Source organism: Tarenaya hassleriana, unplaced genomic scaffold, assembly GCF_000463585.1.
Source record: "Tarenaya hassleriana unplaced genomic scaffold, ASM46358v1 Cleome42, whole genome shotgun sequence".
NCBI classification, from domain to species: Eukaryota; Viridiplantae; Streptophyta; class Magnoliopsida; order Brassicales; family Cleomaceae; genus Tarenaya; species Tarenaya hassleriana.
In genome coordinates this window covers 916478-936540 of record NW_010966986.1, presented here as the reverse complement: position 1 = coordinate 936540, position 20063 = coordinate 916478, and the positions used below count along the sequence as shown (strand labels likewise).

The 20063-nt window shown below is 37.6% G+C and overlaps 4 protein-coding genes and 1 pseudogene across 6 annotated transcripts in view; 2 read left to right on the top strand and 3 right to left on the bottom strand.

Moving 5' to 3' along the window:
* The window catches only part of LOC104825140 (putative RING-H2 finger protein ATL21A), a 3948-nt gene extending 1055 nt beyond the window's left edge, over positions 1-2893 (top strand). Inside the window, exon 2 of the mRNA XM_010557421.1 lies at positions 2247-2893. Coding sequence (XP_010555723.1) covers positions 2247-2698 — 452 coding nt within the window. The 3' untranslated portion in view covers positions 2699-2893. The remainder of the gene's footprint in view (positions 1-2246) is intronic.
* A 548-nt stretch (positions 2894-3441) lies between these two features.
* On the bottom strand, positions 3442-5049 carry LOC104825139 (annotated as a pseudogene).
* A 1110-nt stretch (positions 5050-6159) lies between these two features.
* Positions 6160-7023, bottom strand: LOC104825138. Its single transcript, XM_010557420.2, has one exon. The coding sequence runs from the start codon at positions 6642-6644 to the stop codon at positions 6237-6239; it is 408 nt and encodes a 135-aa protein (XP_010555722.1). The 5' UTR covers positions 6645-7023; the 3' UTR covers positions 6160-6236.
* Positions 7024-7138: 115 nt separating this feature from the next.
* LOC104825136 (cyclic nucleotide-gated ion channel 1) lies at positions 7139-10771 on the bottom strand. 3 transcript variants are annotated; one of them, XM_010557417.2, is made up of 8 exons: positions 10389-10771; positions 10068-10197; positions 9339-9906; positions 9022-9234; positions 8604-8887; positions 8409-8520; positions 8079-8315; positions 7139-7980 (listed from the first exon to the last, which is right to left on the bottom strand). In XM_010557417.2, the coding sequence occupies exons 2-8, from the start codon at positions 10094-10096 to the stop codon at positions 7282-7284; spliced, it is 2142 nt and encodes a 713-aa protein (XP_010555719.1). In that variant the 5' UTR covers positions 10097-10197; positions 10389-10771; the 3' UTR covers positions 7139-7281. The 3 variants fall into 3 exon arrangements, with proteins under 3 accessions (XP_010555719.1, XP_010555720.1, XP_010555721.1); XM_010557418.2 differs by having other exon boundaries at positions 10068-10168; XM_010557419.2 differs by having other exon boundaries at positions 10068-10137.
* Positions 10772-14823: 4052 nt separating this feature from the next.
* Positions 14824-18863, top strand: LOC104825135. Its single transcript, XM_010557416.1, has 2 exons — positions 14824-14992; positions 16101-18863. The coding sequence occupies exon 2, from the start codon at positions 16195-16197 to the stop codon at positions 18355-18357; it is 2163 nt and encodes a 720-aa protein (XP_010555718.1). The 5' UTR covers positions 14824-14992; positions 16101-16194; the 3' UTR covers positions 18358-18863.
* Positions 18864-20063: the final 1200 nt, after the last annotated feature.

The window sequence follows — 20063 nt, the reverse complement described above, 5'->3', positions numbered from 1 at the left end:
AAAAAAAAAAATATATAAAATATATATATATATATATATATATATATATATATATATATGTGTGTGTGTAAACAACAAAAAAATTAAGAAAGAACAACTAGATTATGTGCATGAAAATGCTAAAAATCATAAGGTGGTATATTGATAACACGTATCATAATCATATAATCGGTAGTTCATAGATGTGTGTTATGGCTGTATTGTGGGGCGGACATTTCAGATTTTGTTTATATTCTGACTTTGATTATTTTCGATTCATTTTTCTATTTTATAAAAACTATATATATATATTATTCAACGTTATTAAGATAAGTGTTTGTTGAATTGGTCGTATATATATACGTATTCATAGGCCACGCGTACGTTATATATATATATACACGTATGCATAGGCCACGCGTGTACGTTTTAGTGGGTGGGACACTGGGAGTCTTAATTACCTTATATGAAGTGGCTAATTAACAACTGTATTAGGAGGATGTCCCTTGACTAATTCAGATTAAGTTCACCGACTATATAGTTAATCATTTTCTCCACCGTGCTTCTAAAATCAAACCTCGAAATTTCACGTGTAAATTTATATATATATATATATAAAAATCGTTTTCATTGGTTGTTTCAAATAAGAGGGTGTCATAACACTTAATGAAAAAAAAATCGTTCAAATATGTAAATAGGAAAACAACAAAAATTGGAAGACCATAAAGATAGCTCATATTAGGGTGGACACTTCGGTTCGGGAATTTAGTACCGATCCGATCCGTCCCGAAATCGAACCGGACCGAACCGAACTGAATAACGTTTGGTTCTAATTTGGTACACTTTTTATGGAACCGAATGAACCGTTCCCAAACCGAACCGTATGAATTCCGAACCAAAATTCGAATATTCCACTAATATATTTGTAAATATTATAGTTCGGTATTTATTTGGTATTCATATAATAGTACCATTCCGAACCGAATCGATACTAAAACCGAACCGAACCGAACCGTTTAACATTCGGTTCTAGGTTGGTACGCTTTTTATAAAACCAAAAATACCGTTCCCGAACCGAACCGCTTGAATACCGAACCGAAACCCAAAACCCGAAACGCCCACCCCTCGTATGACGTGTAATAGAACAAACACAGTTCCATGTTTTGTTTTGACCACTTTTAGTTCTTAAAAAAAACCCCGAATTCCACGACTACATTTCAACACACAAATGTTGACTCACGATAACTTACCTTTGTGAGTATTTATACTATATATGATATAACTTACAAAAATAAACGACAATATATATATATATATATATATATATGCATACACACAACCATCTAAAAAAGATTATTATTTCATTTCAATATAGAGAATTGGAAACCTTTTTTTCTTATATATGTCAATATAGATAAAGTTTTGTGATTTTATATACTTTTAATTATTAAGATTTGAGATTTGAAATTGTGATACACATTTGATTAATGAACATTATATTGAATAATTTTAAAAAATTTCCAAATTTATATCTTATATTATTCTAACTTTATTAAATATTATTTTTCGAATTTTACAAAACATTGCAAAAAACTCAAAACTAAATGAATAAAATAAAATATTTTTGCGAGATACTATGAAATTGGTTCTAGTTGCACAAAAAAAATATGTAAAATCCCTAAAACAAATCTTACCGAACTATTGTGCCATAACATTCTTAACTACTATTTTCATGAATATAAATATTTAAAAAAATATAACATTGGAATTTTGATGAGATACTTACAAGTGGGGGCGTGGCTAAACGCATTGTGTCGTTGCCGTAATAATGAAGGTTCAGTTTCTGTAATTGCCTTCCAACTTTATTCATTTTGGTCAACCCTTTTCTCCATTATGGGTTTTCCGTTTACATTATATATATATATATATATATATATATATACAGCATTTTCTGATTTTTTTATAAATATTTAGAGTATGATTGTAAAATGTCACTCACATGTGATGTGGTCGTGATCGAATGTGACTTAATGATGACATACGGCATTTATGAGTTTTCCACTTTGAATCTAATTATTTTCCATTCCACGATTTGGACATCATATTTGTCTTTTTGACTTTTTATTACTTATCAGAGGATTTTGGATTATTTCATTTTTGTTTTCAACTCCAAAATCCAAATCTTATTTTATTTTAAATAAAATTTGCCAGAATATGTCATATTTAATATTGGAATTTAATTAAAAAAAAAAACTGTCTAATTTCAGGAATTCCGATGAGAGCTCGGTACGCCATAGCCATCGGAGCCGGCATCCCGGGAACGTTATTCCTCTTCGGCTTGTTCTGCTTCATATGCGGCAAAATCAAATCCTTCATCAAACGACATCGTCTTGGCCCAGATCCAGACCAAAGCAGTCCGGCCCATTTAATCCAGCCCAATGTAATCATATCGGGCCTAGATGGGCCCACGATCGAATCGTATCCGAAGATCGTGCTCGGAGAGAGCAAGAGGCTGCCGAAGCCGGATGATGCCACGTGTCCCATCTGCTTGTCCGAGTACGAGCCCAAGGAGACGCTCCGCACGATCCCCACGTGTCGGCACTGTTTCCATTCGGAGTGCATCGACGAGTGGCTGAAACTGAGTGCCACGTGTCCGATCTGTCGGGACTCGCCGGAAAAGTCCTCTCCGGCGCCGGAGGAGAATCTGGATTCTTGCTAATTTATCGGCGGAATTTTCTTTTCCTTTTTTTAATTGGGTCGGTTGTGGGGTTACACTGCATATAAATCACGTGAGATTATTATAATGAAATTCTCTGATGGAATTTAGACGTGTGATACACGGTTTTTGTATGTATGTAATGCGAGTCTTGTACCAGACCGGTTTAAATAGATTGTATTGGGGTTGGTACGGATCGATTTGACGTTTTCTTTGTGTAATATTATGTTGAATTTGGACGAACAAAAACGAGAATTGGAGTAAAACTCGTGTATAAATTAAAAAAGGCATAAATATTTATACAATTACACTCCAAATCAATTTATATAGAAATTAAAGAAATCAAGATCGTATCCATTTTTTTTATATACTACAACTTGATTAGAATCACATTCTTATTCTTATTTTTTTTTATGAATATAAATTCGAGTAAAGAAAACACGGCATAACATCATGAATTTGTCAATATCATCATCATCATTAAAAAAAAAATTGACAACATAAAGTAGAAAATTCTCATTACAAAAAAAAAAAAACCGAAAACATAATACCATAATCACCATGTATTTGTATTTGCAAGCTTTCAATTATTTAAACCTCTTTAAATGCTTCTTAATGTTTATAAAAGTCAAATGGTATGGAAGAGGGACGAAGGTGTCTTGCCTAATAAACACACCCATAAATGAATTATCGTACCCTTTCTAGATCATGCACTCTCTCTTACAACATTAAATGGGACCGCTGTCTAAATCAAACCTCACATTGAAATTTATTTATTTTATTTATTTTTATTAAATTGTTGATAAAGACTAGCTAGAGTGAAATATGCAACTCACAAAACGGCCATATTTAAAAAAAAAAAAAAAATCTGACGAGAGACTTAGAAACTGGAAACAATGACAAGAAACAATAACACAGCACGGTGGGGTGTGTGTGTGTTGTTATTATTCACTCATTCATGGACAAGATTCTGCAACTCCTCTATGAAATTATCCTCGTAATTATCGAAACATCCTGGACCGACCAAACTCTCCTTCAATCTCCTGTGGTTCTTCCTCACCATTTTCCCGATCTCGTCATCTCCATCCATCACAGAATCAATGGCGTTGATCAAGCTCTCTCTCGAAAACTCTCTCGTCTCTTCATCTCTCTGCACTTCCACTGCAACTTTCAGTTCCTCGACCATCAATCTCGTGTGGAGGATCTGATCCGGCAAGTGTGGAACCAGTACTATCTGACAGTCGCTGACCAGTGACTCCCACATGGACCCGAACCCGCAGTGGCTCACGAAGCAACCTACCGATGGACACAACTCCACGCCCCTTCCCTCTTTCCTCGAACCCTTTCGGCAACGCTTCTTGAACCGTCGATGCTCCCTCCGGTGGCTTTAGCGCCACGAGGAAAGGGTGACCCGTCAGCTCCATGGCTAAGCAGAGTTCTTGGAACTGATCTCTGTCGAGAATGACTTGGGATCCAAATGCACAGAACACTACAGAACCTGGTTCGAACCCACTTAGCCACTTACCCCAACGGTCTTCTTCTTGTTCTTGTCCCTGTGGTTTGGGAGTCTTGTCTGGATCATCAGGGAACATCGGACCAGTCAAAAGAACCCTCTTCCGGTACTGGCTCTCAATGAATTCCACGAATTTTTCTTCGACTTCACGGCATGTCCTGATAGCAATGGCGTCACACTTGATAAGAGCGATGACGTTTCGTTCATAAAACGTTACTCCCTCTCCGAAAGGACACAAGGCAAACGACAAGGCTTGAGCCTCGTGCCCTCGAAGAACCACACTGGCGTAAGGATATCCAGGCGGAGGACGAGCTAAATCTTCCACCGTTACACGCTTATTACACCGTTCAGGAAGAAATCCGGCTATACATGTCGCAGACTCCGTACTGTAACATACTGTCTTGGCCCCGACCTGTCTGGCTAGATCCGGAATCCAATGAGCAAAATCATAGACGATCAAATCTGGTTTCTTGTCAGCCGTTGCAGCTTCAACTTGGTCACGTGTGAGATCCATGGCCGAGGCCAAGAGACTGCAGAGTGAAAGGGGAATATCGGAAGCGGTCTCCGTGCCTTTGGGAAGTCCATCGACGTCTGGAACTGAAACTGGTTCGAGAAGGATGTTGTCCGGATACAGATTCAGGTGTTCCAACTTGGACTTAGCTTTCCTGGGGAGCAAGAAAGTTACTCTGTGGCCTTTCTTGGCCAATTTGTTAGCGACATGCAGAAATGGAATCATATGGCCAAACGCAAACCATGGGAACATCAGAGTATGAAACTCTAAACCCATTTTTTTTTAATATAAAATTTTTGTTCCTTTTGTCTCCCTTCGGTTTTTGTGAAGTAAAGGTGCTGGTAACATATATATATATAGGAGCTGGTAATATATATATATATATATATATATGTTAAACCAATAGATACATATATACATCAACCTATGTATGCATCTATTGTATCGTATCCAATGCGTTCGGTGGAGTGAATTTTGCAATTAATGAGTTTTTCATGTCAAGCTTGTGACCGCCCGTCTACTTTGTGGCCAAAATAACATCGACATCCATAAGATTATTGGTGAGAAACTCAAATGACATGAAAATTACCATTTTTTTTTGAAGAAAATTAAATTTATATTTTAAAAATTATTTTATTTAAAAAACCCGATGTATCGTTATTCAAATGACATGGAAATAACCAAAAAAAAGGAAGAAAATAAATTTTTTAATTTAAATATTATTTTATTGAAAAAAACGATGCATCATTTACATAATTTTGTTTTTTCAAAATTGAAAAATTTTAGAAAAAAAAAATAACTAAATTAAATTGGAAATAACAAAAACAAGTACACGCCACAAGTTGCAAGAAATGGGTAGGTAAGTAATAGATCCAACGCCTAACCGCTTTTCACTCCTTTCAATTACTTGCAATTGCTACGGACAATCTCTTTTCACCGGTCAGCACCAATCGTCTTGAATTGACAGCAAACGCATTGTAAACTCTCGCAATCGCCGCGGTTGCGATTCCACCGGTCAACACCTTGATCGCAACCAATTGCAATCGTTATCAACAATCACTAATCAATCAGTCAACACCAACAAACGTTGCGGCTCGTAATCGTAATCGCAATGGTAACGGTGCAACAAGTGAGCCCACAAAGGCCAGCTCTGTACCAATCAGGCTATCAGATCCCTGGTTTTAGCTCTATATGAGATTCCTTCGGAGTCCATAGCTCACTTTATAGTCTATATCAGTTCAAACGTCAGTTAGCACCAGTAGATAACAGTTCCAACAAATTCTTTTTTCATACGACATCGAACATTGATTGCACGTACCATCACATGTATTTATATTGCAGGCCAAAGGGTGCGGACCCTAAATATATACGTATATGGGACAATACGAATATATATATATAATTCAGTATTTTTTTTAAACGAATATTTCAGTATGTTATTATTGTTTTGTGACATGAGTTTTAATGAGACAACAACGTGTTATTACAATCTAGAAGTGCCAAACGTTGAGTATCTTTTAGTTGATGACTTCGCAGGGAGGGAAATTGGTGGAGCATCGCTGGGGAAGCTGAAGAGCCATGGAGCGGTCAATGCCAGAGAGGGGCGGGCCGTTGGCAAGGAGGCAGAGGCAAGGCCGGCCCAGCGTGACAACAGCAGAGCAGCAGGCCTCGGTGGGCGGGACGGGGCTGAAGGGCGCCACCGCTGCCCTGCAGGGTATGAGCTGCACCAGAGCCGAGAAGAATGTCCTGCTGCATCCACCCGCCTCCCCCGGCATCGAAGGCGGTGGCTGCTGCTGCTGCTGCTGCGCCGCAATCGTCATCAGGGTCAGGATCATGGTCATGATCCATATCGTAACCGCTTTGCTGCTCTCCATCATTGGCATGTCAAGTGGATGATGTGATGGTGCAATGGAGTGAGCTTCCATCTATATCTATATAAACGCAGTAAAGTGGATGTCGTATGGTATGGTCCATGCCGTCCACCCCTCCCTCCTACCCTCGAATGGAGAAGCTTCACATCTTATCCATGTTATGTTACCTCCCTCTTGGCATTTTCAAAATGACTTATTACTTATTGGACGCTGTTTTCAAAATTTTAAATTATATTAAGCATGTACAATAACACTATATATTATTGGGATCTATTTTATCGATCATAATCAACAAATGTCCAGCGGCGAACATAGAAGAATATATAATTGGGGGGCATATATACAAGAATATTCTAAAATTTTAATAAATACCTTAATGTGTTTTTTTTTTAAATCATTAACAACCACATTATTAATCGCACATAATATATAGTAACAGATGCACGCTCACCACATTTCTTATTTTCTGTTTTGTAAATTTTAAAACTCTTTAATTAAAAGGATATTATATAAATCTTAGGAAAAGCTAGGTTCTAAAATACGGGAAAAATACAATAGCTAGGTTCTAGCATGCATGAATATTATGAATAGATACACTCACTCGTATACATAATCATCGTTTCATCATATACATTACCACCCACAAAAAAAAAAAAAAAAGGAAGAAGCAAAGCTATCACCTTTGCAAAAGCTAATCACCATTGAAATCAGGCTCGGCTGGTTTCTGGAGCAACAATGGCGGCATCCTCTCCTGCACCCTCGCCTTCCTCATCGTCCCGCTCCTCCGTATCGTCCGTAGGATATTCGCGGCGAACCGAGACGCGTACATCGTGGCCCCGAGGCTTGGGGAGTTCCCGCCAGATTCCTTCGCCAGAGCATCCTGCAACCGATTCTCCTCTTCCCGAAGCGACTCCTCCACCTTCTTCTTCGAGTATCTCCGCCATGCCGCCTGTATAAAGCATGCCGCCCACGTCCTCCATTGCTGGGAGTAGAACCTGAACGTGTGCCTCAGCTGTTTGCTGTGGAGCCGCCTGAATTGCGACGCCACGAATTTCAGGTCGTCGGCTTTCAGGGCAAAAGCTTCCACTTCGGTTAGGGCTCGGACCGTTCTCGTCGAGATCGGCAGGTTAGACGAGGAATGCGGATCCAGGGCCCATGTCAGAAGCTCCTCCCCGCAGAAATCGCCCGCTTTGAGATACTCCGAGTTGAAAAAACCGGTTCTTCCACCATTGGTGGTTATAGTTAGGAGCTTTCCTCGCATAACAAAGAGCATCTCGTCTACCGGGTCTCCCTCCCTCACGATGTAGCTTTCCTCGGTGTACAGGACGGGTTTCAGCCGATCGCACATCGCATCCAGGAGCTGTTCGTCCATTTTCTCAAACATCGGGACCTGAAAAATGGCGACTTTCTCAGATTATATCGGGATGAATGTTCATCTTGAATATATCGGGATTTGTGAGGATGAGTGAGTGAATGGAGAAGTTTTACTCGCATGAGAAGGGCGAGACAGAGATGGCGTTTGATGTCCCGTCTAAGATCCTTTGGAAGATTCCGAAGAAGATTCTCTTCATCTACGCCTCGGGTTTCTTGCCATCTGTACTGCTCATATCGCCGGATTCTCTTCCTCAAGTTCTCAGGGAGAAGGCGGTGAGCCATCCATTGCTCCGCATCTCTTCTCTTCACTCTCATCTCCTCCAATCTCGTGGTCGTTGATTGCAGATACGTCTACGATTTTCAGACATCAAATCCCGTCGGTTGGGTAAAGACTCGTAACGAAGAATCTGCTCACACAATGACAAAATCGACAACGAGACCTACCTGCATGTTTCCGATAAGGAATGAGAACAAGACCAGTCCGGAGATTGAAATGAAGACAGCGAAGCAGATTTCCCAGACATATGTGCTCGTTTGGAGGTTTTGCCCGAGAGAGCTGCCGAAACAAGAACACGATAACAGAGTTACTGTCTTTCTCGAGATTGAATGGTCGATATAAGGAGGCAGAATTCATCGTACCTGAGGTTCTGAAGACCCCACCAGAAACAGTAAAAGAACTTCTGAGGGAAATCCCGGGATTCCACCACACCGGACTGAAGGGCATCTAGGAATATTCCGAAATCGAAGAGGGTCGTGTTCGGTGTCTGAACCGGACAAGACTCGTTCAGGAAAGCGTTGCCTCCTCGGGTGCCATGGTCACAATACAACAACCTCAGATTACAGGCCGGGTTCCTCTTACATGCTCTTTTCCAGCAAATTGTTTCTCGTTCGATCGAGAACAAGTACCAAAAAGCACCAAACACCTGAAAATTTTACCAACTTTATTAGCAAACAGACAATGATCCAACACTAAAATCTGTGAAAACGGTTAATATCTATCTAACCGGAAGATATCGGGTAGAAACGATAGATGAACGGACACATTAGTTAGACTCACATGACTAGCAAGCATGTAAAGGAAGAGATTAAAAGCTGCCCCGGCCCATGCTGTCTCCGTGAGTATGCCCGATGTCCTCGTTACTTCCTTATACAGCGGATATATTCTCACAAATCTCGGTATATATTGGAAGAAAACGATGAACTTCAACAAATTTTTCGTGTTCAAAGATGCTGAGCCTTGCATCCTCGGGATGATAATCAGTATCACCACCTGAAAACGGTTCACAAACCACCACAACAGACTCTCAATGAAAACGCTTTCTCAACAACTGCATATGAACAGTGCTTTCGTGGAAACAAACATATACAAATTACCTGTGGAAGAGGAAGAACAGCGAGAATATCGATTATGAAATGCGATGACAAGTATCGTTTGGCGATCTCCCCTTTGTCCTCGACAAGAACTCCCCTCCCGAATACCCGAGAAGGAGGGGCGATGAAACCAGTACGAAACTGAAAGATGATATGAATAACATAAAAGATATCTGTGAATGAACGTAAAACACTGGCAGTAATCTCCATCTTCTTGTCCAAACCGAGGCATTTCTTTGCATCATCAATCACGGGTACGTAGAAAAACAACGGGTCGAGCGACACCGCAATTATACAGGCCAATACGAAAATCTTGTTCCACCTCTGCAAGAATGCTCCTTGTGGGTCAAGGACTTTGTTGGTGGAACCTAAACCTTTGGAAACAGCATCCTTGAAAGAGTATGATTTGAATGATCTCCTAAACCCTTTAATCCTCACAGAACCAGATTCAACGCTTCTACGGAGCTTGTCTGAAATGGAGGTTATAGTTCTCTTAAATCTTCCGAGATGCATTTGGTTCATCCCCGAGTATTCGACATCGGATGTCTTCTCGGACTTCCAGTCCTGGAATCTGATCCAACACGTTTGGAACGCTCGAATCAGTTCATTAACTTAGTGTCCATCCAAGGAAGGATTGGGTCACGGAATTAAGACATAAAACTGGAACACGGTTTGTTCGATCTCGAGGAACGCATTTGATCAAACATGATCGTACGAATTTGGAGCACTGACCTCACAAACTTCTCCTGCTTGAAATCCATTACAACAGCAGTGATTCAAAGCAGAGAGGCTATCCTCGGACCTGATTTGACGGGCGAAGTGAACTTCATAAACTTCAGCAAAAAGAGAAATTTTCAAAACCCTGATTCCAGAAATCCACAAATCGTAAAGGGTAAGCAAAAAAACTTCAATTTAGCGCAAATTTCATCTCAAAGTTCAAAGCTTTTTTGCAGGCAGAGAGAGACACAAACACCCGTTACTACACTCGGAATGCGACCGAGAAACAAGTACAACATATTAACAAAGGAAAACTTAAATCCAGATACAAAATACCTTTGATTTCTCTTTCTGCTTCGTTGAAGCTTCTCCGAAGAGAAATCCACCGGAAAATGGCGAAACGGCGCCCTCCAAACGTCCGGGAGACCGAGTCACGACTCGCGACACAGAAATTCGGGAAAAAAATCTCACAAGAGAGATGCAGAAGAATTGAATTGAAAAAAAGAAACTCCGATAAAATCAGAATCTTTCTTCTTGAATTCGCCAGAGTAAAAAAGAAAAACTACTACACAGATTAGAGAACCCAAGAACCTGACAAAAAAAAAAAGAGGAAAGAGAGAAGTAACGGGCAAAGATATCAGAGAGAAAGAGAGAGATCGGTAATGGAAGAGAAACTGAAATGAAAACGAAGCCTCACTTGGCGACAGAGCGGACGGAGAAGTTTCGAGGAACTTCACTATTTCATTTCATCCTTTTTTTCCATAAAATATCCTTTTTCCGCATCTTAAAAATTGATTTTAACATCCAAAAAGACACCAACCCAGTGAACAAATAAAATTTTCCGATATGATTAAATTTTAAAAACATAATCATTTGAATTTATATCGGATTTGGATTTCGTATCACTGAAATTTAATTTTATTAAAAATATTGTATATTTTAAATGATTTATTGTTATATATATATATATATATATATATATTTACATTTAAGTTATATTCATTTAAAAATTATCTTCGATATTTTTAAATCTAGATGGGATTAAATGGTATTTTTCATCCACAGAAAAATAAAGGATCCAACTATATATATAATTTGCCAAACTGTTACGGGTATATGGATTATTCAAATAATCACTTTTTTAAATGTTAGAAAAAGACAGATAAATTCAAAGATAATCTCATTGTCATGATTCTAACAGACCGTTGTGATATCTTCAACAGGTGAAGTGCACACACAACACAAGCTCACCTAATACATTGATTAATCCTAAAAATAAATAATTTCACTTGTCCAAAATAAAAAAAATAATATACTCCTTGCATATGAATTTACCTAATGACATTCGGATACCAATAAATTTATACATTTTATTTTTTGAAATGTTTATTACAATAAATAATATAAAAAGTTGAATATTTATTCATATGCTAATGTTTTCTCATGTACCGAATTGTTCACATTTAAAATTCCACTATGAAATCAAAATGGCTGAATTGTAGCTCGAATAATATTTTATCACCAATAATTAGATTGATTGACGAACCAATATGGCTCAACTATTAAAAAAACCATATAAAATTTAATTCGAGTGTGAGATCTTGCCCCGTGAAGTTTGTACCTACAAACTCGTCCCTCGTCGTTTTTTCTTTCGTCTTTTACTCTAACCATTACTATATTCTATATTATGCGTATTAAATACTATAGATCTATTTCTGCTTTCCATTCATATTTTATATAGTTTAAATTATTTTATTTTAAAAAATTATATATTTATTCAGATTTTTAAATTTTATGTAGAATTCGACACGTTTCGATTTGGATTGAAGTTCATATATAATTAAATGCTGAATATCATATAATTATATATTGAATATATGTTTTGTGCGGTTATTATAGATTAAATTAAATTAGATGGATTGGTATCTCTCGCTCCTCACCCAAAGTAGAATAATCTTTTACTCCCTCTGTTTTAATATAAATATTGTTTTAGAAATTATTTTTTGTTTTTAAATTATTGTCATTTTAGAATTTTTAGGTGATTTTTAGTAAAAATTTCCAACTTTATCTTTAAATAAAAATATCAAACTTCAATAGAATATTAATGTGAATATAATTTAATAAGGGTATTTATGATTTTTTTATAATTTTTTTAAAAACGTGAAAAAACTTAAAACCATATCTATATTAAAACGGGAAGGAGTATTTTGTTGTGGTTTAAAAAATCAAAAGTAAAAGTTTGACTCTTAAAGTTTAAGACAATTACTTGAACCGTGACAATTTTGAAAATCGACAAAACGACGGGAAGGGCAGAGACCGTTGACTGTTGACTGTCGAGACAGTCGTGTCCCCTTTTCGTACGGCGTCTACGTCATATTATACGCTGTGTTAGACTTACGGTGCACCGAAGAGCTTGACAGCCGTTGGACCTTGACAACGGTTTCCCAGAAATCCAACGGGCCTGATTTACAATTGGGCCTAAACCCATTTTTAAAATTACTACGTGGGCTTTATTTTATTGGGTTATGCTCTGAGAACACTGCCCGTTTAATAAGTTAGCCCAATTTTAATAATGTTTTTTGGGCCGACACCAAATACATTCGTATGTACTCCCGTGAGGTTAGAGAACATTTATTTGTCTTGCTGTTGGAAAGTGGAAACGATGTAATAAAAACGGGTTATTTAGTTATTTAGTTATTCGGTTCGGATTCGTTTTAAAAAAATTTCGGTTTTTATTCTATAAAAATATATATTAATCGGTTATTATCTTATATTCGGTTTGATTCGGTTTTAGTTTTTATTAAGAAAAAAATTATATTTTCTTAAAAAAGTTGATTTTACGGATTTTTTTAAAAAAATTCGGTTCGGTTTGATTCGATTTTAGAAATTCAATTATCTAACAAAATAGACGGTTCAAATTAAAAATGGTACCGAGCTTTTTGGTTAGATACGATTTCTGTTTCAAAGAATCATATTGAAACATACACAACTAAAAAATCATATAAAAATGAAATTTGTTATATGCTTATCGGTAGACTTCATGAAACTAGAGAATTCATATAATATATTTTATTTTTATTAATTTATTGACAAACATATATATGTATTCATACAATATTCAAATTATGTTCACTACGACAACATATTATTGGTTTAGGTGATATATGATATTTTACGAGACGAGAACCTATACTTTATAATGACTTTCATTTGGATGAATATATTTCTTTTTCATTATATATGAAATAATAAAATCTAAGAGTCGTTATGAACAATATCGTAGATTCTCTAATCAATTATCATTATGGAAACGATGATAAATTAAGACTAGTATGAGGTGTGATCGATAATCATGTGTATTGTATATAGATCATGATCATGAATACTTATTTGAAAAAGGGATTGGACAACCCACATGAGATTGTCAGATAAACATGAGTTAGGACTTGAATCTCATGTAATGGTTTACTTTTAGATATTCAGACGTGAGATATCTCTGTGACCCGACATGAGGAGTCACATGCTTTGATTACATTGAACTCCATGTGTAACATGTAATAGGATGATTATAAATGTGTAACTCAGACACTTCATGAGTCATACACATGATAGTAGATAATAAAGATGAGATTTGTTTCTCTTACAAGGAGGGATATAGTTGAGCCATTTATATGAATAAAGACGGTAGAAATGTTTTGTTGCACTATAAATGATTATCATATATTACTTATAGTCTACGCATGAACAAAAAAATTATTGAATCTGATCCCATACTGTTTGATATCGTTTGATAAAAAGATCATTATTTTAACTATTATCGATTTTGATTAGATAGTTCTAACTTTATCTACCTTGGATAATCATAGCGTTTTGTCGGATGAGCCTATATAGTCTCACACACATAGATAGACGAATACGTATGTTAAATCGGTCCAAACCAGTTTAAAATTCTAAGTCAGACCATATTAAATTTGGATCAGACCGAGTTGAATTTGGATTGTTCTTAATATGATTCGGAATCTAATGGGATTAAAAAACCTATTTCATTTAGAAAAGTTAATAAGAATAGAAATTCTCGTGGGATTGAAAATTTTATTTCATCTAGGAAACCTAATGAGAATAAAAACGAAATATCTCATAGAGTTTTTGTACACGTTAAAACAAGTTTAAAAATACTTTAGCAGTTTCTTAAACATTTTAGATTAGATCTAAGAGTTTTAGAAAAAAAATTGAATTTCTTCGAAACGCTAACACATTTCTTTCTCAACCATTTTAACAAACAAGATCCAAATATTGAATTCTATCCCGATGTCTGGATATCTGCAGCGGATGTTGGCACTTTCGACACCTAGTGAGGGGACGAAATCAAAGTAATAAATAGATCCCGAATCGTTTGGCGAAGAAATATGGAGATTCTAGGTTAGTATTCTCTTTTTCCGATAATTACAATTATAACATATATATTGGTTTCTAGAACTATTAGAAATATTTGTTTTACCTTCCATTGTCAATTTCTGTTATTCTTCCCTTCATCTCTATCTATCTAATCTGACCATCCAAGAATGGTTATATTTAAAAAAAAATACCGAATTTTGATAAAATACGAAAATATGTACTATATACTCCTCTGGTTAGAATCTAATCATGGTTAACTAACCATGTTACCAAAAAGTTGGATTTTGTGATATTATTTTCTAGGAGACCCATACTTTTGTTTTAAATTCATAAATTAGATTATTTTACCGAACCATTTCATTTCGTGGCCCTTTTATATTCTTCTTCTCCCCCAAAGAAAAAATTTCATTTGGGCAAAGGTGTAGTTCTTGGGGGCAAAAAGAGAAGAGAGGTATTGCAAGGTTCCACAAATGGATCTCTCGTAGTAGAAGTTGATTGATTCAAATTACTCGTATCCTCGAAGGAACGAACAATCCAACGATTGGGTATGTGTTTCGTATTTCATGGCTCCTTCTTTTTCCTCCCTGGTTTGCTTCATCTTCTCGGTTACGCCTTTAGGTGGGCAACATATTTTTAGGGTTTCGAATTTCGGAGCAGTGGTGTGAACTAGGGTTTCCGTTCCATTTGCTCTCTCGGATTTCATGCAGTGGTGAATTTGAGCATTAGCCACTTCTCGCGTACTTCGTCTTGTCTGCAGATCCGTAGCCGGAGCGATTTGAATTTCTCAAGCGGGTGGAAATGCGTGGGTTTCGAATGGGTTAATGGATTATTGCGGTTTAGTGTGTGATTAAGGGGTTGATTCCTGGTGGTTAGAAGAAACACAGCTGCAGGAAATTCGTGGCTTTTGTCGTAGACGTTGTGGGTTCTGAAATGCGGTTGACGTTTCTCGTCATAGTTTGAAGATCTAGGACCATAGTCGATCTGGGTTTTCGTTTTTTAATCTTCTTCATCACAAATGAAGATGTTGTTCGTAAGAATTTGACGATGCGTTCTATAACTCTTTTGATGACATTTCTGCCCCTTAAATATTCTGTAGAACTCTAGGTTATTATCTTGTGTGGTGATTTTGGTTCACGGGAACAATTTTCAGGAGTTTTATATTAGCGCCATCAAGTTTGCCTGTGGGATGTTAGTTGCTGTATATCCGGTTGGAATGTGTAGAGGGATTCAAAGGGACTCCATTAAAATCTTGGGCAAGTTATTTGGTGATAATGGTGATGGTTCACATGGCGTTTCGCATGTTAGTCCTTTAAGGATTTGTGTATCCATGTTAGATTCTGTGGACTGCTTCGACTGATGTACGCTTTGTGATATTTAATGGCTTATAAATGATAATTTTCAGAAATTTATGGCTACGGATTTTGTTTTTCTATCTTTATGATTTGCATTTATGGTTCTGCCTGAAATGGTCAGATCTCATTCCTTTCAAATGATCAGATGCTGTTCAATTCTTTGTCTGTCAAAACCATCATATCTCAAAAAGTCTAACCTCAGTTGGACCAGAAGATTTCGTGATTTGTTGTTTCTAAGTACTTTCCAAGACATTCCTCTGAACCTTTTTCTCTCGTCCCTCTTATGTGAAATTGTGTTTAGGTTGCATACATTTGGGGATTCTGTTGAAAAGCCTCTATCTTGCAAGATTTAAAGCACAGGAGAAGGTAGTGTTATTGAGCAACTCCTCAAGGACATGGAATGCAATAAGGACGAAGCCTCAAGGGCAAAAGAAATTGCTGAAAGGAAGGTTACTGAAAAAGATTATAAAGGGGCAAAAAAATTTGCCCTTAAGGCTCAAAGTTTATATCCCCAGCTTGATGGTCTGAGCCAAGTGCTGGTGACCATTGATGTTTACATCTCAGCAGAGAACAAGATCTGTGGAGACGCTGATTGGTACGGTATACTTGGTGTAGATCCCTATGCTGATGATGAATCAGTGAGAAAACAGTACCGGAAGTTAGCTCTTATGCTCCATCCCGATAAAAACAAGTGTAAAGGTGCAGAGGGTGCTTTTAAGCTGGTTTCAGAAGCTTGGGGTCTACTATCTGATAAGTCTAAGAGATTAGCATATAACCAGAGGAGGAGTTTAAAGGACGTTCAACCGAGGTATCCAGCACAGAGTGGGATTCCATCACGCCAACCAACTTCAAATGGGTTTCAAAATGTAAGAAACAATGTAGCTTCAAGTGCTAGGGCTAGAACCAAAGGCAATGCCCATGTCTCATCATCTTCTTTCGTTTCTTCGAACCAGAAGACGAGTACCTTTTGGACGATGTGTAACAGATGCAGGACACAGTATGAGTATCTGAGGATTTATCTGAACCAAACATTGCTCTGTCCAAACTGTCAGGTGGCTTTTATTGCCACAGAGAAAGCTCCACCTCCAACTGTTTTGCGGCCGCCCAATCTCTCGTCTCACCAACAGCATCCCAGTGCCAAACACCAAGCAGCAGACAAGAACACGTATAATACCTCTGGTAGAGATTCTTCGCATCATCATCATCCGTCCGTTAGCCAGAATTTTCGATGGGATTCTTTATCGAGAATGGCCGGTATAAACAGCGGAAAAGCTCAAGCTCAAGCTGCCAGCGTAGTTCGACAGGCACATGAGAGGGTTAAAAGAGGGTTTGAGGAGTCACAAGAACATGATGCTGCTAGAAGAATGGCGAACCCTGCTCTCCAGGGAGATAGGATTTTTAAGAAATCGAGGCCAGATGATACAGATATGGATAGTTCTTGTGCAGGCAGTTGGGCAAATCAACCTAGTGTGGGAACGGGAGCTAGGTTTACTGGTTCGTCTGACCACCCTGTTAAAGGGAGTACCAATGTGCCAAACACGAGTGTTTCTGCGGGTTTCTCTAATACGTTTCACAGAGTATTATTTACAGAGGATATTCGGAAAGCGCTGAAAAGCAAGGCTTGTTCAGAAATTTCTAAGAAATTCCAGGAGCTGATCTCTGAAACCAAAGATGAGGAGAAAAAAACTGAGAGGGAGAAAAAAGGTAGCAAGGTGAGTAGTGAGGGAAATGAAAGCGAGAAAAATAGCAGGTCACCTGATATCGAGGATGTGGTCCATGTTCCGGGTGTAGAGAATGATGAACCAGTCACGATTGTTGTCCCTGATTCTGACTTTCATAACTTTGATCTGGATCGATCTGAAAAATCTTTTGAAGAAGATCAGATTTGGGCTGCTTACGACGATGATGACGGAATGCCTCGGTTTTACGCTCGCATCCAAAAGGTGGTTTCTTTGGATCCATTTAAGATGAGAATTAGCTGGCTTAATTCGAGAAGCAACAGTGAATTGGGTGATGTAGACTGGATAGACTCTGGTTTCACTAAAACATGTGGGGATTTTAGGACAGGGAAATATGAATTTACCGACACGTTAAACTCCTTCTCCCACAGAGTTCATTTCACCAAAGGTTCAAGAGGGGTCATCCGGATCTTCCCTAGAAAGGGCGATGTATGGGCATTGTATCGAAACTGGTCCTCTGATTGGGACAGCGATACTCCGGATGATATCATACACAAGTATGACATGGTGGAAGTGCTTGATGGCTATACCGACAATGAGCAGAGTGTGACCGTGACTCTTCTGGTCAAGGTACCCGGGTTCAGGGCGGTTTTCCGGAAAAGCATGGACCCAAACGATGCGAGGAAGATTCCAAAGGAAGAAATGTTTAGATTCTCTCACCAGGTCCCGAATTATGTTCTGACCGGCCAGGAGGCAGATAATGCTCCGACGGGTTGTCGGGAACTAGACCCGGCTGCAACTCCTGTCGAGTTCCTTGCAGAGAACACAGAAGTCAAAGAGTCGGAAGCGATGGAGAATGGAACAACACCTGACCCTTAGAAGACAGAAGACAGGAGATGGCTGGCTGTGTAGATTAGGATGGAAGTCTGGTAATATATATAGTAAAGGTTTATGATGGAGGGCGAAAAAAGCAGAGAGGGTTTCATGATCAAAACAACTGATTAAGATTCATTACAGTTACCCAACGAAAGCAGGTCTTAATCTCTTGATTCCCTTGAATTTTGTGTCTTAGGTGATTGATTCTAAGACTTGAGTTGACCCAGGCGGCGGCAGGATCATGTTCCTTTTTTGGGTGCAAGAACCATACCAGAAATTTGGCCGAAGTATGTCGATTTTTGTCAATTGTACGAGGTTCTTGTTTTCTTCTTTTTTGTTTTCTCACAGGCCAAATGGAAATCCTGGTTGAAGGGACGAATATATAAAGATTGGACAATGGTAACGAAGCTGAAACACCCATCTCTCTGTTTATGCTTTTGTCTTGGACTAGCGTTAGATGAACCATGTAGCTCGATATCGATATATTAGATGTTTCAATTTTTTTGTCATTGCATTTATAATCCAAAATTGAATAAGTTATGTGGAGCTTGCAAAATTCGCCATCTTGAATCAACTGTTTAGTTTCATACTACCATATAAACGCACCACAAGGCCTGGGTACCCGAGTCATTTCGGGTTCGAGTATGAGTTTCTTCTGCCGGTTACCTGTACTTGTAGGGAACTCGAGTCGAGGGGCTCGAGAGGCGACGAACGCAATCCCTCAACTTCACCACTATTAGTGTCTTGTATCGTCACTCGAGACAAGGGTCACAAACAAGCTCGTAAATCGTAAAAATATTCTTTTCTTGATTGCATTTTTATGTTTTTTGTATTTTTATTATGTTTAATATTTTTATGTGTGTGTATATATATATATATGTGATTGCCTATGTGTATATTTGTATGTATCTATATATGTATATTGTTTTTTGGTTGTAGTGTTGATGTTGATGATGTTGTTACATAAATACTTAGACGTGTCACAACTAATCTAAAAGCAAATGTAAGGTTGTAAACTTTAGAATTTCGTATGAAACGTTTTCACAATATTTTCTTATGTTTCCTTTATTAGATTACAATTAAATGTTTTGTTCAGGATTAATGCATAGTTAGTTCTTGATCTATAACATGTATATGGTGTGCGTATATATATATATATATATACACATATACAAACATAGGGTGCCCACCAACACAAAGCTTTTCTTCAATCACATCAACTATAAGTCCACATTCTATATTGATTTCTGCCGATTTGTTGATTTGGTTGTAATTTTGTTGGTTCAGTTTGACCTTAATTCAGAAAACATGTACGTATAGTTATACAATATACATACATACATACATACATATATGCATGGGTGGACCCAATTCATTAGCAATGAGTTCTACGCCCCCATTCTTTTTTATTTTAATAAAATATTTTCTTTTATAAATTTTAGATAAAAATTGTTAAACACCCTGTAATAAATTTAAATTTGCTCCTAAAAAATTATAATAAATTTACTATTGCCTTCATTTATAATTATTTTTAGATCCATCACTGCCTAAATGCGTGCAATGGGGGGCAGCACATGCACATATGGTTCGAATATGGCAGTTCCAAGATTAAGACCAGGAATGTTAGTTGAATTGACCGGTCAAACTATATCCTTTTTTAAATACTCTCGTATGTAATAACTATATAATTGCAAATATAAAGAAAACCC